Source organism: Anopheles moucheti, chromosome 2 (assembly GCF_943734755.1).
Source record: "Anopheles moucheti chromosome 2, idAnoMoucSN_F20_07, whole genome shotgun sequence".
In the NCBI taxonomy this organism is placed as follows: Eukaryota; Metazoa; Arthropoda; class Insecta; order Diptera; family Culicidae; genus Anopheles; species Anopheles moucheti.
In genome coordinates, this window is record NC_069140.1 from 32,187,641 (window position 1) to 32,208,037 (window position 20,397).

The window sequence follows — 20,397 nt, forward strand, 5'->3', positions numbered from 1 at the left end:
CTATGAGGTGGTTGGCGTATTTGCGCATCGCTTTCTCCATTTGTTTTGTTTTGTTTGTTGCATGTGATTGGCGCTGTGCGTGCGTAGTTTGTTTAAGGTTAAACAAACCCAACCCACTGCACTGTGATTGTGTATAATGTGCTTCACTTACCATGAATTGGACTGTTTTTTTTCCCTCGATTTATGTTTGCGCTCCATTCACACTCCATTCGGATTATCAACGTCTATTTCTGCAGGTGATGGATTTCCATTTCGACACGAGCGTTTCTGTGGGCTTCGGGAGCAGACGTGTGACGATAGTGCGACGTGAAGTTTCGTAAATTGCTAGGCCATTTTGAAGCATTGCCCAAAGTGATTGAAGTGTTTTTGTTTTCTGCTCGTGGTGGTGCCGTAGTGTGGTGCGCGTGCAAAGTTTTGGGCCGCAAACATTAGTGTCCTTCGCGTTCGATGTTCCCACGAACGCGTCTGCCGTGGTGGTGGGACGGTGCCGCCTGTTAAGCAAGGCTTTACGACCATTCCTGGTCCGTGCCCCTGGGACGGAAAGTCACAACAAATGCTTACATTTACATTAGTGGCTAGGAACGGTGCCACTAAATCAGTGGGTAAAAATAACAAATCACGGCCCCATTAAAGTGACGTGACGGTGTGTTCGCGGTGTTGCGTGTGCCGGGTCAAAACAAAACTGCGTAGCATAAATAATCGATTCCCATCGAACGCGTACGGCGGCACGTGGCAGTATGGAAATTTACAACCGCCGGCGGTTGGGTGCCGTTTCCGGCGCCACCGCCGTGTGTGAATCCGGTGATGCAGAACCGACGGCTCAAGACGTTGCGGCAGTGGACGGGTGGTGTGAAGCGGCGAGCAGAATCAACGGTGGCGAGAAGGAGCACGAGCAGGGCACCCATAGTAATACGCCTTCCGCGCCAGCACCGGCCTGCCCAGACAGTGCTGCGAGTCGGTGGAAAATTCGCGGAAGGATCTACCATCGGTCCCACCTGCACCTGTTGCTAGTCGCTGCCGTGCTGCTGACACACATGCTTGTAAATATTAGAATAGGTAAGTGGTATCGTTTTTTTTTTTGCGCATGATGTATGATTAAATGATTTACATTATGGTTAATTTTAAAAAGGGACACGCAATGGAATATGGACAGAGGGGACCGGTTTGCTTTTTTTTGCAAAATGATAGAAACTTGAATTTCCTGGGGATAGGTTGAAAATCTCATGTGTTAATTTCATAATTCAATTGTTATCTCAGTTCCGCCCTGGAAAGCAATGATGATTCGCATCACATTCCTAACGCCTAAACGTATGCAATGTTTACATCTTGGTCCTTTTCATATATCCGCTCAAGCAAAACAATAGTTTTTCCACTTTACACTACAAATAATGTATAAATCAGCTAAGCATTCATTGTATTCATGCAAACAATTGCGCTTCAATTGCTTTTTGCTTTAATAGCACCTGAAAGCAAGATCTAGGAAAGTGTCAACGGTATTTTACTAAGAAACAGAAAACGTTATCTCGATTGCATAATTTTAGGAGCCACTGTCAAACTACTTTCCATTACCATTAACATACACTCTAATTTTATCGTGCCGTGTGGCTCTTGCTCCAAATGACAAAAAAAAAACTGATACATAAAACATCACCTTTCATTAATTTCATCAACACCACATCACAACGATTCACCAGTTCCACAGTTCCATATCGCCGTTCCGACAGGGCACAGGCAATTATTTACCCGTAAAAAGTCGTCGCACTCGTCATTGCGGCACATCAAAATTAACCTGCTTTGACACATGCCAAACGTCGACCACAAACGGTTTGCCATAAATTTCGACTCAAATTCCCGGTCCTCGCCCCGCAGCCGACCCGCCTGCCCGGCGTTATTCTGGCGTCGCGCTAATTCGTGCATCAAAACTGTCATCACACACCGCTTAACCAGGCCCGGGGCGTGTCTCATCACCGATGTCAGCCCGACGTATGCGAGACAGTCCTTTGAAATCACATTCATAACCCTTTCAGTGGAAACCATTCAACCTTCGGCTCCCCCTGGTTTCCTGGTAGCCCCGGCGCACCACATTTCATTCGGTTTGCCAAGTGATTCCTCGTTCTGACACCTTGATGGACGTGAATTTGTCCCGAATATTTTATGACAGTGTCGTTAGTGATATCAACGTGGCGCTATCTCGCTATCCCGCACGATGACTAATATTCAATCCACACGGCTCATTCCGTGGTGCACTGAGCTGTCGGCGTGATTTCGCACAAAACCATACGAACCGTACCGGGCGAAGGTACTTGTCTACCATTGGTACAGCAAAGGGTTTCGTTTGAGTTTCAAGTAGGACAAGAAACCAGCTGGCAACAGATGCTTTCTTACGGGTTCGGTGCAAAGTCGACTGGATTTGCCAGCCATCACCATCCATCATGCTGCCAATCCAGGTGGTGGCCTAAAGCGTTTTGTGTGTAACCGGCGTTACCCAGACGCGCACAATGAAACCCGCGGATAACGGGCTCATTCAATTAGGAGATTGATGAATATGATCACAGGAGAAATATAATGAGTTTTTAATTTAACACCATTCCCGGTCGCCACGGTAACGATGGTAAAGCAAGCGTGAAAGTCAATCTAGTTTGCAAAGTGCAGCCAAAGACACGTTTGATCGTCACTTTGCATATACTACTTTAGCAAACTTTCACTCGTATCGGTACGGTGCGTCTCGTGGCGAATAAAATCTCGTCGGTTCACAGCACCGTACGATGTGAACCATGCCTTACCGATGCAGCCAGTGTGAAGAGTTTTTATTTGATTCATCCACATCTTAACCAGTCTTTGAAGTTTGCTTCTTGCTCTTATTTGCATGAACCAGCAATTCATTTTAGAGCCCTTTGCACGCTAGCTAGAAACTTGCAAAATATAATCTCCGTTTGCTGTCAGCGCGTGGAGTGGAATTAGCGCTGAACACTTGAGTTATTAGTTGAAGCATGTCCGAGACTGCTTAACGTGCTCTGTGTGGAATTTTAGACGTTTTTTAAAGCAAGCAAGGGCAACGATTACTTATAATGATATCAATTTATTTCAGATAAATTAAAACACTTCAGCAATACGGCCTGGTCGTAATTCATGAATTAAAAAAAAAAAACTCCAATTACAAAATCATAGGAATTGTTGTTTGAAAACATATTTTAAGAAGCATTTTGACATTAACCGATCTTGAGAGTCGTTTATTTTCGATAGAAGTCATCAACGCAAGATTTAAAAGGCGCTTTGTCAAGCCAAGCAAGTTTTGGGTAGAAAACGCCTAAAGTTAGGCAATACTCCGACCAATTCTCTTATCCCCCATTCCAACGCTTTCTACACGGCGCGAAGTCCAATTGTTGTCGCGTTGAGTATAAGCGAACGGTTGTACCGGTATTTAGATACCTTTTTTCCTTGCTAAGGATTCTTTCAAAAAGGAATTAGTTTATTTTACAACTTAATTAACAAACACTGCTCCATCAACAGGGCACAAAGTAACTAATTTTAACAAACTTGAGCAATCATCAATAACAGAAACACCTTCGCTGTGGGTTCGTATGCAAAGTGCAAGATTTACGACCCGTATTTACTGAACGCCCCAATCCCAAGCCATTGCAATATTGATGTGTGCCGAAAACCATCCAACACGATTATCGCCCATCACCCCAACCCTGGCCTGTGGGACCTTCGCGGATGTCATCCATCCCGTCCGACCAGCAGAAGAAATAGGAAACGGAAAATCTGTTCGCATCGACGTTTCCGCCTCACGTGTCGGTGCCGTTTCGCTGATTGATGCTGACGGTTTGTAAGCGTACGGAATCCGAACCTGAGCCGGTGGTCCCGGTGTGGTGGATTAGGGCACGTTTTGGTCTGATGGGCTTTTAATTGATTCCACCGTGTGAGTGCCGTGTCCATCGGTGCATTCGCTTAGTCGAATCCGGGAATGGTGGGATTTAGCAGACCCGAAAACCCGCCCCCGTAACCCAGCGACGCATCGTCCGCACCGGGAGGGGAAAGCAAAAAAGCTCCGGCAAACAGGAACACGAACAAATTCCGGAAAATGAATGGTATGCTACCGTTACTTAATTGCATATGAATATTTTATGCTATGCTGGGGTGGCAGAATGGGTGAAGCTGCGGCTACCGTAATTACCGGTGCCCGTTAGTCCCCGTGGGTGCCTTTCGTCGGGGTGGTGCACGGCACACGTGCACACGGTCCGGAAATTTGTTGTGCCGAAACCTTCCGGTCGAGATGCGGGAGTAGTACTATATTGGCGTAGTGCAGGATTTAGTGGAACCATCCAAAGATGCTTCTCGCATGTTGCTTCAAAGAGAGCACACTTTAACATAGAAAATAACAACCTATTTCCTTGAGGAACGATTTAAAATGGCAGTTTTGCTGTGACAAAAAAAAGCCCAACTCTCTTATCGATTGCCGTACCATCTGCTGGGCACGATGACATGATGGCAAATTAGAGCCCGGCTCGTTGTCACACTGGATTAAGGACTATCCAATAATAATCGAGACAAAGCATATTGCACGTGCCTTCGCATGTCTTCAATCAACGCGTTGAACCGTGAAACCTTCATCCACTTACCCTCTGCACACAAACATGCCAACACAGCCACACACACACTAGCAACTAGCTCCTACTGCTACGATAATGCATTTTGCAGCATCCCATGGCCCACCCGGACAATGTGCGGTCAGTGTGCGCCTGCAGCGTTTTGCGATAAGCGAATGCGATAAGAGATGCAAATTTGGCCAAACGCTGCCCTGCAACTGGACGGCAAATTCACACCTGATCGTGCACACGGTCAACACTCAACCGGGGTTTGGGCGAAGGGGTGAAATTGCATTTCACCTGCGCATAATCAGCATCTCACAAGACGACGACCGTAGCCCGTGTGTTGACCGTGTGGATATTGATCCGGCGCTGGTAGCACATATCCCGTACGTGCCTTTAATACATTTAATTACATCCGTCACGGCTGTGATCGGCAAGATGCTGCTCGATTGCACGGGCAAAATGTGATTTCGTCGCAAAATTTATGCTTCCGAAAGGTACGATAATTTAATTGCTACGAGCCATATTTAACGACACAAATATCGCTTCCCATCCATCGCATCCAAACGGCGGTGAACACGGGCAGTGGCACGCATTATAATGCTTTGCTTTGTAATTTACGCCTTAAAATGCCATTCCGCTAAAACATTCCGTTTGCCTGCAGGTTCGGTAAACGTTTGTATCGTCAATTTATGTGACGCTAACCGCTTATCATTCCAACCGAAGTACAGGGCCGATGGTGCTTAAAACATTTTTAAACATATTTTTGTTTTGTTTCGCGAGCGTCACATCCTTCCTGCCGCCACGTGTGCGCCACCGCTCGGTACGGTGGTGTGTGTTTCGCAGGCAGCGCGAAGTGTAAAGGTGTGCCATTTTTTGGAGAAAGCTTCGGTGGCCTCCCGAACTCCTGAAGCACCTCTTCCCCCCACCCCACGGTGCCAGATGCTTTATGTTCGGTGACACCCTTCACACGAATCATTTTCGCGTACGTGCTCGGCCCCCTAGGAAAGGGGCGGGATGATGTTTTAATGCTGCGGGAGCGCACCGTCCCATTTTCCCATCTCATTAAAAATGAAGCAGTAAAAACCTGCCCCAAAAGCGAATCACGTACCGCCGGTTATGTTTCATTGGCGAAAGTTTATTAGGAAATAAAACGTGAAACCTTTCGTTTCTTGAGAGAGACAGAGAGAGAAGGAGAGAGTGTGTGTGTGTGTTGTGAATTGGCAAGGTGAGCAGCATAAGGTGGCCACATGGGAATTTTGGGGTACGGTGAAGTGGCTGGGTGGATCTTCTTGTATCGCGGCAAACAGGCACGAACGAACGATTGCTCTCCTTCACACACAGACCGAACCGGAACCGTATCCGGGGGATCTCAGGGAGGGTGCAAACGAATGATGATTGGGACGACATTTTGGTTCACGCTTTAGGGTAAAGATGTCCTTTTTTCGCCAAATTCCACTTTCGGGTGTGAATGAATGATCTAAAGCACGCAGCTTAGTCCGGATTGGATGGTCTGGATGGCCGTGGCTGAAATAAATTAATGTAGCATGCCCATTTTTATTTTTACTTCCATTCGGCGAAGGGTTTTTCGTGCGTTTTTTTTCTTTCTTTCTTTCCCAAAACCCTCTGCCCCGAGCAATGACGGATGATTTCCTTGCGAAACGTTTGTTAGGCACGTGCGAAGGGCCCACAAGCTGTAGCGTTCCACCGGACATGGGCGGGCACGGAACGTTTGCAACCCCCTTCTCGACAGAAATGTCATTTTCATGGCGACTGAAACAAATTGAACGGCCGGGGTTTGGTTGTTTTTTTTTTCTCTTGTTTGTCCCCCCCCCACTGCTCCCACCCACACCTTCGCCCGTGCGCCACAAAAAGGAGACGAAAATCTTTCCCCAAAACAACGTTTGTACGAACGATAATTACATAAGTAGCAAGGTGGCCCACAACATGCTAAAAGCTCCCCTACCGCCCCGTTACAGGCGCAACCGTCGTCCTAGTCAAACAAATTCGTGAGCAAATTGAAGCCCACGCCACTTGGGAGCCGTCTCGGCGAAACGGTTACACCGGTCGGTGTTTGTTTTTCACAGCATTTCCTTGCTTCCTTTCTGGTTCCTGTTTGGTTCTTTTTTCGAATGGTACGAATTTTCAGCCCTAACTGGTGACAAAATGTTTCACTATTACAGTTTAACCACCACGCGGCTCGGAGTGACTGCACAGGAGAAAGTAGAACCGCTGGTGGGACATGTTGCAATCATGCCAATGATAATGGTAATGATCGCGATGATGATGAGGGATGATGAAAATGGGAAACTTTTGTTGCATGAAGGCTCACGTGCCTTTATCCACGGTCCAGTAATCCTGACCGATAGCTAACTCCTTTCAGCCGCTCTTTTCAACTTCACACATACGCCCGATAGAGCCGACCGACTGGACCGGCTGAAGTTAATAAATGAATCATTACAAGCGTGTCCTTTTCATGTCTTGATAGCCGTTCACCACGTTTACGGCCTGGTTGGGAAAATTGTACGCCACAGATACTCATCTTTTTTCGCCTCAACGTCCTGGTTGCCCGCCATCCAAACTCCCGAGACGTAGGAGTTGTGAGGTTTTTTTTCTTATAACCGCTGGTAGGCCATTGTGTCATCCGATACGATTATCGTCGTAATGATGATGTTTACACGGTTTGATACGGCTCAAAGTTGGGCGGGTACGATTAGCCGGTACGGATGGTCCGGTCGGTCAAGAAAATGCTGCCAGCTTGCCCTCCAAGTCTGGGCTGGCCGGACACACCGCACACACAATGTTAAGTGAGATGAAAAATGATCCACCATTTAGCGGTAATCTTTGGTGTGGGATTACACTTGGCGGTTTTTCGGTGGGACGCCATCTTGGGGACAATAATTCAATTTATTGTACCATGCCGGATGTGGCTTGTGCTACCGGAAATGTTAACCCTCCGCCGCACACAACCGCAGCCCTACGGTACGGTATGTCTGATGTCTTCGTTGCGATGATATAGTGCGATTCGTGGCGACCATTATGGGCGCATTATGGGATATACTGGATGAGAGGTGAGCAAATGTCGGTTGTAAGCAAGAATTGTTTTCGGAATCGCTAAGATCCGACGGTAGGAAACAAAATTAATGTTTGTGAAGATTCATTTCGTAAAATACGAGTGCCCACGTCCGGTGTGTGTATTTGCACGCATAAAGAAACTCTAGAATCAACACGAAATACGTTAAGTAATTTGCAAGTTTTCCATTATCAGTTACAATAAATGAAATAAACTGTAGATAGTTTTAAAATATCGGCACACAAAGCACTCATAATCATAACAAGCGCACGATAAACTCCACCACGGACGGAACGGGCACGATTGTGGTAAATTTATTCAAAAAAGGAAAACTTCAACAGCCCCCAATGTGGTTCGCTCCTGACATTTGCTTATCTAATCTTGTTCCCAAAGTATACGACCGTTTGGTGTTGCTTCGGCCCAAGTTTATCACCATCACCCTTGATGTCATCTAAGAAAGTGGACCGTGGCAACGTGTGACGAAGAACACGGGTGGCAAAACTTTAGATTAAAAGATAGTGTTGGTGGAAAAGTTTTGCATCGAAACCGAGTTTGCCTTCTGGGAAGTGGTGTTTTTCGGTTGTGGTTTCCGACCATTCTCTACCTTCCATCGCATTACCTGCGGATCAGCAGAATAGCAACTCTTATGTAGCGGAGGAAAAAAATTATTTGCTATCGAAAATGTCGCTTCAAATGCAGGAACTGAACTCAGCACAGTAAAATTCCACGATTTCCACGAAGATGGCTCTATTTTCGGACGTTTGCCTGTCACTGACGATGAGACGGCAGCGCTATTCGATCAATTACAACATCGTGCCGAAAACAACTGTCAATCCTGTTTTTTCCCGTGTGAAAAGATCCCCAACTGACGGCTGGCTTACGGGAATAGTACCAGTTCCTGGAACGCTTGATAAGGTTACAGATGTTCCAGGGATAAACTGACAGGTTTCACACGCTTTTTTGCTGCTCTGCTTGTACGGAGCCGATGACCGAATGGTCGTCAGCTGTGGGAAGGAAAGAAATTCGAGACGAAGACATCACAATCATTAGCAGGTCGTGGGAGGGAAGATAGTCGGCTAAAGCATGAAATAACCGGGGATAACGAGAAATTAATTCCTTTAACTCCATTGCTACAGTGGGCACCGGGTGAATGAGCAGTGGTCTCATGACTGACAATTGACGTGGCGCATTCGGGGCACCTCAATAAAACCGGACTTTGAATTATTTGCCAAAACAGCTCAGTCCATAAAGCTGGCATTATAGAATGGGCCTGCAATGAGAGTTGCATCCTGTCCCAAGAAAGTACCCTCTTCTCACCGCTCTAAAGTGTTGAAGAACACATACGGTCGATAAGAATTTAAGTCGAGCAAAGCCAAGTGCTTAACCATCGTCAGTAACGCCTTGGGTGAAACACGGGCATAAAGGAAAACCGTCCTTCAGCAACACGATTCGACCCGTTCGCATGATGTCCGGTTCGATGATTTCCCGTCCCGGAGCAGGAATTCTTTTTGCTTTCCAATTTTGCTTTCTTTGCTCCCCGAGGGGAAAACACATCTGAAGGACCCCCAATTTTCTGCACAGTGAAATAGCTAGGCGATTCCTTCTTCGTTTCGTTGACAGCACACTGCTTTGTTGTCGGTCACCGGTAATTGTGTGCGTGTGTGTACGTTGTGCACGGGAATCGTTTCCGTCAGCTCGTGAAACACATTTTCGGGCACGTCGCCTGTCACCAAGAACCGGACTGGATGACCACCACCAAACGCGGCTGGGATTTGGAGTATTTTCCTTATATTTATTTTTTTTCCCTTCTTGCACATCTCTTGTGCCTTCATCTTATCTGCTAAATGCGAACGGAATTTAATTTAAAATGCTTCTCTGTCGCTCGCTTTCCATCGTTCACACTTCGCACATGGCCATCATCGCCGTGGTTCGTCGTCAAACTGGGCCGTCGAATGGGGTTTTCTTTCCCCCCCCACGCTCGGGTCGTCCATTTATGATCTTAATTAAGTGATAAAGCATTTTTTTTCATTCATTCACTTCTGCTTCGGGGCTCTTTTATTGCAGTTCCCTGCGCACGGGTTGCGACCGGGCCGAGGTTCCCGGCGGCACATTCACCCGGCAGCATCAGAATGGCGACAGACGACGGTTGCGTTCGTCCTATCTTTCGATCATCCATTTTCCAAACCAAGGCACCGGTCTGCTTTCCTTTTCCGACTCTTTCTCCATTTCCGCCGAACGTTTGGATGTCTTTTTTTTTCAAATATTGTTGCTAGCCATCCACGCTGTCCGGTCGGCCTCGGGAACATCAATCTTCGAAGCATTCCGCTCTTGTGCGACTTTCACAATTTATCACGATCACGATGTACTGTACTATTTCGAACGGGGTAGAAATTTACTCCTCACATTTCTCCCGAATTCGATCAGCGGTGACCCGGTGGAACAGGGTGTCCATACTTTGAAATAGTTTTCATCACCTTTTCCGATCCCTCCCCACAGGCATCAAAGCCCAACCGTCAAAGCCCTTCATTGTTGTACTGCTCGGAAGCGAATTGGTCTTTCGACTGCCAACGGGAATTGTTGGGATTATTCGATGCGATGGAATTTTTCACTCTCCTTGCACTGGAATGCCCCGTGTAGCGACGAATGACACGGGAACGGGATGGGTTTTTTTTCTTCCCCTTGCATTCGACGTGTTTTGTGGTTAGATTGCAGGTTTCGTCCTTTTCGGAGCTGTTCGTCAATTATTATCGAGAGTTTTATCAACCGGCTTAAAACGGGCAAACGGGACGAGCGAGTTGCCGGGAAGGGAGCGTTCGAGCGCACTTTATACCGCCGAAGAATGGAAGCCCATTTCGATTGATCCATGATACTGTATGAAGAATTTGAATGAGATGCAAATTGGCCTCCGCAAATTCCTTTGATACGGCGTTTCAGGATGTGATCCCCAGCTTCGCCCTTATCCGGGTGTTAGGGTTGGGTAGCACATACGAGCTTTGGCCTTTGATGCAACCGGGCAGAAATCATCAACGTGTGCACTTTCCCTGTAAGCTTGCGTTTCACAGGATCGTGCATTTGCATAAAATATCGAATTTAGTATGTAAATATGTTTTTGTTTGTCCGGAAGCAGTTGTAATTCAATTTTAGCTCCCACTAAGATGCTCTGGTACGCTACAGAGTTGCTCCAAACCGAACGTTCGACAATGTTTCCAAAGCTTCAAGAGTGTGTGTATGTGTGTGAGAGTATTTCTATGTGGAGAACGAACTAAATCCTCCAACGGTTTAGCAGAAGAAACGACATGAGTGAGATGCAGATTTTCCATGTTTTTGGCATATTTTCTGGTTCGGTTGCTTGAAAGGTATTATACGCGGAAGGCGTACAGGCAGAGGCAGGCAAAATGAGGCGGGAAAAGTCATCAGCATGATGCATTTGCTGAGCTCCATCCCGAAAACCGTGGAATATACTGCGACAACATTCTTGACATATCTACCATCGGTCTCCGGCTCGTACTGCTAACTTTGTAATCCAACTTTGTTAAAGTCCTCGAGTTTCGCAACTTCCCATAAAGGTTTCGTGGAGTAAAATTTATGAGCCAGCACGGGTGGGTTATAGAGCTGTTTGAAAGATGAAAAATTACACACAAACGTAAATACATACGCTAATGGTTGCATAATCGCCCCAGAACCACTGCGAACTGCGTCGCCTGAACGTATTCGCCCGAACGAACCTTCGGCGTACACGGACCAGCTTCTTACGCGGCTTAATAAATGAGAACAAATTCGTTTATCAATTATGAGATCACTTGAAACTTATGCGACTAGCACGGATTCTTGGCCCCTTACACCATTAACTGTAAACTTCATGCGCGCACATTGGACGTACACACCCCGCAAGCTTGCCCGATGGCTCCCCATGGCACTGTGGCTGCCAAAACAATTGTGCAAAGTTTCGGCAAAGATTGCACCATTAAACATGACAATAAAATTGCACCCCATGGGCACCCGTTTGGGCCGCCCAACGGGAACGGGGCAACGGGTGACGGGAGAGCGCCAGTGAGCGCTATTTAGCATCGATTGTTTCGTGTAGTGCGCGTGTCTCGAGGCGTAAAAACATTAGCAATTTCTGGTCTACGGTCCGTGCTCTTTGCCCTTTTCGGCCAACAAGACGGTACCGTTGAAAAGTTTTCCAAAAGGCCCGCTAACACAGGCTGCGGGAAAATGTGCGCACAAAATGTGAAATAATAGTCTTTGGCAGAGCAAACAACACAATCGTTATGAATGCGGGAACGTGACCTGCACTTGCGAATGGAAATTTGACATTTGGCAGTGGGGTATTAAAATACGTTTTGTTGTTTGTTGTATGCGTGTATGTGTGTGTGTGTACTACGAAGTGGAGAATAATTGTTGCGTCAACGATGTAAATGATTTAAAGTTCTTTATGATTGTTGAAGGAACAATTCTTTCGTGTAAATCCAAGGCCGTTGAATCTTTGTTCAGAGAGCCTGAATGTATGCAAGACAAATAAAATAATCACATTTTTTAAAGCAGATCTTGTTAGCGTAACGACCTACTAGATTGGTGAAAATAAATAAATTATTTAACAATTGCATACTTTTAGGCGCTTTGCATCCAAAATCAAAGTCCGGTCAAGGACGTCCAAACGTAACGCAAAAGACTTAATTCGGGACAAACCACAGCGTATTTGCTAAGAGAAGAAAAAAATAGGTCAATCGATGCCTAAATGGTGCAATGCCGCGTTCAAAACTGCTTAAATACGTTCCAGCGAACGTGATCAAACTAATTGATTAGGAGCTAAAGATATCCGCCGCAGAAAATCATACCGGGTATAATGATGACTATTATGAACGATAGGCGCACGTTGCCGCATCGGAGTTTCTCCATCCTTGTATCGATGCCGTAGATAAATAACTAGCAATAATTAGCATCGATCACAGTATGTAAAAGAAAGCATGCGGGGTGGGAAAGCGGAAAAAATAAATAACAACCATAAAAGCGTCTTCGGAAAAAGTTTTCCCGTGTTCGATCTGATCGCTGATGGGGAAAAGACCTGAAGTAATCGAGTCTTTCAGCGCGTTGCTGCACGTCCAGCTGGAAGCTATCGGTTTGCTCCAACCATAGCGATCGACTTCCACATGCAGCTGGTCCGATTGACACCCCCTCCAACACTTAAGTAGTACCGGATAGGCATCCGTACAAACTTTACTCCAATTGCTTGTGGCTTTTGCTGACGTTTATTCCGGAACGAACTTACCGAACCTTCCGATGGCAGTTTCGGGGGTTTCCGTTCGATTGTAACCAACAACAAATGGTCGGAATGGTATCAGATGTAGTTGCCATTTCGTCGGAGGGGTTTTTTTTTCTATCCCGAGCTTCTTATCCAACTAGCCAGCACTACTAGCGGGCCACGGTTCATCCACTTTGCTGCCGTTTTTCTTTATTGGAAAAGTTTTAACAAGGCATCAAGCGATACAAGAGATTGTGAAGATTGCTTCACCTCACCGGTGACCCCTGGTCTGAGAGGGCTCCGCAGGACGACGAGTGAAAGTATTTATGAAGTAAACTTAACCTATCATGTAGCAGCAAGGCAGCGAGATGCGGGATTGCTTGACAAAGCGAGCTGAGAGGATCGTAAAAAGCTGCCAGCTTGTAGTCAGCATCTAACGAAATGAAATGAGAATCTGCTTTCGCACCGAAGCACTTGCCCATTCGCGATACGAATGATGCAATTGCTCAATGTGCATTCATGCTCTCAACCTTTCTTTTATTGCCCAGTCGACATAATGAAATAAGAAGTAAATCAATTATATTATTTGTTGGAATTTCTTCAATATTAAACATTTCTCCTACGCGGTCAGTTGGGAAATGGTTTTATGCTTGTCCACCAACCAGCAGCCTGGTTAGAAGGTAAAGGATGGAATGAAAAGTTATAAACTTTCGAAATGGTTCTTCAGCACCACTTCACTGGGGTCATAATAAATTGAACATTATTATTTTAGGTGAGCGAACGCTAGAGTGGCCATTTACTACCTGCAGCATCAAACCGGACAAGAAGGAAACATTGCATCCCACCGGGCGCGGATAGGCGATGCAGAAGGGAGAACGAAAGATCCGGCATGGTTTCATGAAACCGACAACGGTTCCGTGGGCTGCTCCGACTGCTTGACGATTGCCGTAGATTGAATTGAAAAATCAAAGATGCGAAAATGATTGCGGCAAATTCCAGCTCGCACCACGCACCATCCTTTCTAGCGCGAAACGAACGCCATGGCGGCAAGCTGATCGAAATGGATGTTTTTATATGCTGATGATCGGGATCTCAGCCGGTTGTCGTTGCTCGGTGGACGCGCACGGATGGATGCTTTTTATCCTACCTTTTTTCTGTTTACTTCACCCTAAGCCACACTGCAACATGGCGGGGCATTTCGTTACCATGGCTGACGTGTTGGTGTGTGTGTGTGGGTGTGCGATTTGTTCCAGCCCGGTCCAACAAGATCGTCCCATTTCAAGTGTCGCACGGTAAAAGTAGCTTATTCTTCTTGAGATAAAGTGCCTGAGCAGGGCAGAATAAATGGCGGAGCGATAGAGGGGTTTGGTAAATGCGGGTGGGTTTTGCCTGTCAATACACGAAAACTGAATTCTCCCCCGGTCACCGGTAGCAGTCGTGCAGGATAGTGCGCTGTGTGGCCTTATCTTCACCAGCACTCGTGCTGGTGCTGCATTACGATGTGTGTATGTGTGTCGCGGTGCGGGTTCCGTTACCTATTTGCTAGCACGCAGCTTGCCAGCACTAAATTGAATTGTCGTAGATTGTGTGCGGTGTTTGGTTGGTAATAGAATTTCCCTCCAGCTGTCCGCTTTTCCCGGTACGGAAGACCGTTTGTAGGTGTGTTTTTCTTTTCTTGTCCCATTTTTACCGCCACAGCTGAAAGCAATCGTAGCTTTGTGCTTCATTTTAACTTTGTCGCATCTTTCCCATTCTCAAGGAAAGGAAAACCTCTCTCTCAAGTGTATTCGAAGTAAATGGAAGTTGTGCTGCTGTGGAAACAGAAACGCTACACATTCGCAGCACTGATGAGCTAACGATTGTCAGTTGGTGACAGAAGCTTGGCTCACAGTTTGGCCATAACCGATTTAAACATTAACCACCCTTACCATTCCCATTGCAAAATGGCACCCCTCCGCTTTTACAATAGTCCCAAACCCACACACACACTCATGCCGGAAATGCACTCAATCGGTAGCCCATTCAAAAAAGGCAAGGTGCATAACCCAGCGACCGACCGGGCGAACAAGTGCAAATGAAAACAATATTAATTACTATAATTATCACAACGTGTGGTCGTACCGGGGTAAGCCGTGCATCATAAATTGATTAAATGCCATGAATATGCATGATTTATCGCTGACGTTACTCCGCCCAGCCCGGCACGAACCGTGCCACAGGGTGTACGCATATCCGATGCATTTTTGCTTTAATTTATTTCATTCTCCTTTGCTCTACTGCCTGTTCCCTTCCTTTTGAGGCTGTTTTGCTTTGTTTTCTGTGCCGAATTTTTACTGCACAACTTCGCAGTTCCGTCCGCTTGCAAACGTTTTCTGGAGCCTGTTACCAGCGAGCGATTCTCCAGCAGAAACCTCACTTCAAAAACGGATGGAAAATTTAATTTCCCACATTTATATCCTTTCGTTTTTTTGGTATTTTTTTTTGTTTCCCCCAAAATGCTGACCCTGTGTGAATATTAATATTTCATTGCGTTTAAATTCCTTCACAAGGGTGTGAAACCGAAGTGCATCGAAGGCGGTTTAAACGGTGCAGCCCGTGATGCAATCACTAAACCACGAAGAATTTAATACTTGAACATTCATTGCTGCAGTTCAGCACGTTGAAGGGTGTCTTAAATCATTCAATTTTGTCATGGTTATGGCTGTTTGAATGGAGATTGTTTGTCCGTCTTGCAGTGGAGGATCAATCCCCTTGGAGGCCCAGGGCGGAAATATAGTTGGGGCCTCTAATTTTTAAAACGATGCAGGAGGGAAGGGGGACATTGAGGGGACTTGAAATGAGACAAGGCGAAAAGCGCAGTAAGAAGGGGCCTATTGCTGTTTGATCCGCCGCTGGGCTGCCCCTAATCAGTCATACGTATGAACGCATGAACTGTTCGCGATGGACTGCGCCTTTGCCTCCTTTCACGTATACCAGGTATTGACCAGTTCCGGAACAACACACCGACTGCAGGTGAGATGGGTCATGTGTGTTTGTGACGACATCGCCGGTAGCACGGAATATACACGGGAGATTGTGCTGCAACATCGTGCTACAGGATCCTTAAGGCCAGTGTATGAGACCAACCAGATGATGCGTCCACTACAGTACCCGATCCTGTTTCCACGGGGTGAAGCCGGTTGTACTCATGGTATGTTTAAGATACGTCGTCGAGGAAGACAGCCGAAACAATCGAGCACGGGGACTAACACAGACAGTGGTGCCGTCATCAATGAGGATGATCCCCAGATGGAGCCGAATGCAGAGAAAAAATCATTCAATCAAAATACTCCACGTGAATATGCCGCATATTGCATATCCTGGCGGGAGATCGCTCATTCTCTGACGCATTGTGAGGGGTAATCACCTGTCATACATTTTGCAATACAGAATGAGCGAGTTACTAAGTTGTGAATTTCGATTTTTTTGTTTGTTTATTATTTAGTGGATTGTTTAACATTGTGTATCCCATTAAACAAACAACGGAAATTTTATATAATAATAATAATAATTTGTGTTATGCACAGTCGGTTAAATTTGCATAGCTTTTAGCATTTGAAAACTAAAATGCTAGGTCAAGTTTTTGTGTTGAAAGACTACCTCCATGATCATTCGCTCACGTCGATGTTTTAGGCGATGAATAAAAATTAACGGTTGATTTCTGTGGTGAGCTTCTACTTACTGAACTTTTTCAACAATTTCAACATTAGGTGCAGGGCCACGAGAGTTGACAAAATGCTGACTAATTTGACCAATGACCAAATCAGCTGGTCAACTGTGAAAACCACTATACCGTTGCCGCGCACACAATTGTTTTCAGATTTTCGATACCAGGAGAGCATGTTTTTCAAGAGGTGGAATAAATTTGCGCTGCAGGTGAAATAACCTGCAGCGTGGAATAAATTTGCCCATCAATATTGCATTGCGTACTATCAAACCCGTGAGAGTGTTCACTAGTTTAAGAAAAATTGATGAAACGGAGAGCATCCTTCATTTCGCTCAAACTTTCCATGGGCTGGTACGAAATGCCATACAAAACCCGCTGTTTTCAGATTCCCGATACCAGGAAAGCTTCAACGGAAGAGGTAGCACCTTGTACAGTAATTTTGCTCGAAAACCGCCTAAAGGTATGCAATGTTTAAACACTAACTTTCCCGTTGGTCGTGAAAAATTTCTTCGAAAACTACCAGTTTTCGAATGTATAGTACCAGGAGAGCATGCACGGAAGAGGTAGCACCTGGTAATTTTGCCCGCCTAAAGGTATGCAATGTTTAAACACTAACTTTCCACGTTTTCAGATTTCCGATACCAGGAGAGCATGTTTTTCAAGAGGTAACACCTGGTACCAGCAGAGCAAGATGGCGCCCAAAAATTTATGAAAAGTTTCATGAAATATTTCATGAAATATTTCATGAAACATTTCACGAAAATTTCATGAAATATTTCATGAAACATTTCATGAAATATTTCATGAATGAAATATTTCATGAATGAAATTTTCATGAATGAAATTTTTATGAATGAAAATTTTATGAATGAAATTTTAATGAATGAAAATTTTATGAATGATTTTTTATGAATGAAATTTTTATGAATGAAATTTTTATGAATGAAATTTTAATGAATGAAAATTTAAGAATGATTTTTTATGAATGAAATTTTATGAATGAAATTTTTTATGAATGGAATTTTCATGAATGAAATTTTTATGAATGAAATTTTTATGAATGAAATTTTTATGAATGAAATTTTATGAATGAAATTTTATGAATGAAATTTTAATGAATGAAATTTTTATGAATGAAATTTTTATGAATGAAATTTTCATGAATGAAATTTTCATGAATGAAATTTTTATGACTGAAATTTTTATGAATGAAATTTTTATGAATGATATTTTTATGAATGAAATTTTTACTGAATGAAATTTTAATGAATGAAATTTTTTATGAATGGAATTTTCATGAATGAAATTTTCATGAATGAAATTTTAATGAATGAAATTTTTATGAATGAAATTTTATGAATGATATTTAAGAATAAAATTTTATGAATGAAATTTTATGAATGATATTTTAATGAATGAAATTTTTATGAATGAAGTTTTTATGAATTAAATTTTAATGAATGAAATTTTAATGAATGAAATTTTTTATGAATGGAATTTTCATGAATGAAATTTTTATGAATGAAATTTTTATGAATGAAATTTTTATGAATGAAATTTTTATGAATGAAATTTTATGAATGAAATTTTATGAATGAAATTTTAATGAATGAAATTTTTATGAATGAAATTTTCATGAATGAAATTTTCATGAATGAAATTTTTATGACTGAAATTTTTATGAATGAAATTTTTATGAATGGAATTTTCATGAATGAAATTTTTATGAATGAAATTTTTATGAATGAAATTTTTATGAATGAAATTTTTATGAATGAAATTTTTATGAATGATATTTTTATGAATGAAATTTTTATGAATGAAATTTTTATGAATGAAATTTTTTATGAATGAAATTTTTATGAATTTATGTAAATTTCATTCATAAAAATTTCATTCATAAAAATTTCAGTCATAAAAATTTCATTCATGAAAATTTCATTCATGAAATATTTCATTCATGAAATTTTCATGAAATATTTCATGAAATATTTCATTCATGAAATTTTCATGAAATATTTCATGAAATATTTCATGAATTTTTCATGAAATGTTTCATGAAATATTTCATGAAATATTTCATGAAACATTTCATAAATTTTTGGGCGCCATCTTGCTCTGCTGGTACCAGTTGTTACCTCTTGAACAACATGCTCTCCTGGAATCGGAAATCTGAAAACAGCTGGTTTGTATGGAAAGTTAGTGTATAAACATTGCATACCTTACGGCGCTAGTACCAGGAGCTACCTCTTCCGTGCATGCTCTCCTGGTACTATACATTCGAAAACTGGTAGTTTTCAAAGAAATGTTTCACGACCAACGGGAAAGTTAGTGTTTAAACATTGCATACCTTTCGGCGGTTTTCGAAGAAATTTTTCACGACCAACGGGAAAAATAGTGTTTAAATATTGCATACCTTTCGGCGGTTTTCGAAGAAATTTTTCAAGACCAACGGGAAAGTTAGTGTTTAAACATTGCATACCTTTAGGCGGTTTTCGAGCAAAATTACTGTACAAGGTGCTACCTCTTCCGTTGAAGCTTTCCTGGTATCGGGAATCTGAAAACAGCGGGTTTTGTATGGAATTTCGTACCAGCCCATGGAAAGTTTGAGCGAAATGAAGGATGCTCTCCGTTTCATCAATTTTTCTTAAACTAGTGAACACTCTCACGGGTTTGATAGTACGCAATGCAATATTGATGGGCAAATTTATTCCACGCTGCAGGTTATTTCACCTGCAGCGCAAATTTATTCCACCTCTTGAAAAACATGCTCTCCTGGTATCGAAAGTCTGAAAACAATTGTGTGCGCGGCAACGGTATAGTGGTTTTCACAGTTGACTAGCTGATTTGGTCATTTTTACAAATTTGTCAGCATTTTGTCAACTCTCGTGGCCCTGCCCATATTAATGTGAATTTCGATCGTTCGCTTGATTTTCGCGTATTAAGTTTGATGCTCCAATTTTAGGTCGGTTGTTCGTGTGTCAAGAAATCCAAGAATTTCTGGGCCGATCTCTTCGGTCATTGTGAAGACACTTGCGATCATTTCGTCACATTTATACTTGCACATTTACATCAATATGAAACACACTATGTGCTACTCAGGCACAATTTGATATTCAGTAGCAAATTATAAGGATACAGCACCACAAAGCACTCACTATTTTTTCTCAAACAAACTGAGTTTTCAATGCAAAAAAACGAGATCGCTTTCAGCACGCACGGCAATGTTTTAGCAAGACTACTATGATAGGTGCTTTGTTGAATACAACGTTTTTATATCAATGCATACTTAATTTTTTCAAGTATCGTTTTTCGTGTTCTTTTTTTAATTTAGATCAACGATTTCGCGGTGATGATCTTCAACCGTATGGATTTAGAATTGGAAATTTTAGAACAATTTCAGTCTAACAACGATGCAAATGTTACCGAGATTTCAACAATGTAGTTTGAACAGTATTCTACACGGGGATATGATGAAGTGTTTGGACAGTTTGGGATGGGTGGACATAAGCTGGACCTACAATCCAGCTTCCAATAAGTAATATTCAAGAAGAACAGAAATAGTATTCCAAGAACCATGAGGTTGTAATATCAAACGGAAAGTTTAAGAAATAGAATACATGAATAGGTTGAAGTAAAAGGGCATATAAGGGTTCACGGGGCGGCCAGATGGTGTATTGGTAGCGCAGTCGGTCTGTACAAGACAGGACCACGGAAAAATTTCATTTGGACCACCAAACCTACGTACACAGCACTAACTATCTTACGGGTAAATAAAGTAAAA

At 43.4% G+C, this 20,397-nt stretch overlaps 1 protein-coding gene across 1 annotated transcript in view; it reads left to right on the forward strand.

Moving 5' to 3' along the window:
* Positions 1-737: 737 nt before the first annotated feature.
* LOC128297659 (hemicentin-1-like) overlaps positions 738-20,397 on the forward strand; it is a 61,825-nt gene continuing 42,165 nt past the window's right edge. The window contains exon 1 of the mRNA XM_053033338.1: positions 738-1,056. Within this exon, the coding sequence (XP_052889298.1) occupies positions 738-1,056 (319 nt within the window). The remainder of the gene's footprint in view (positions 1,057-20,397) is intronic.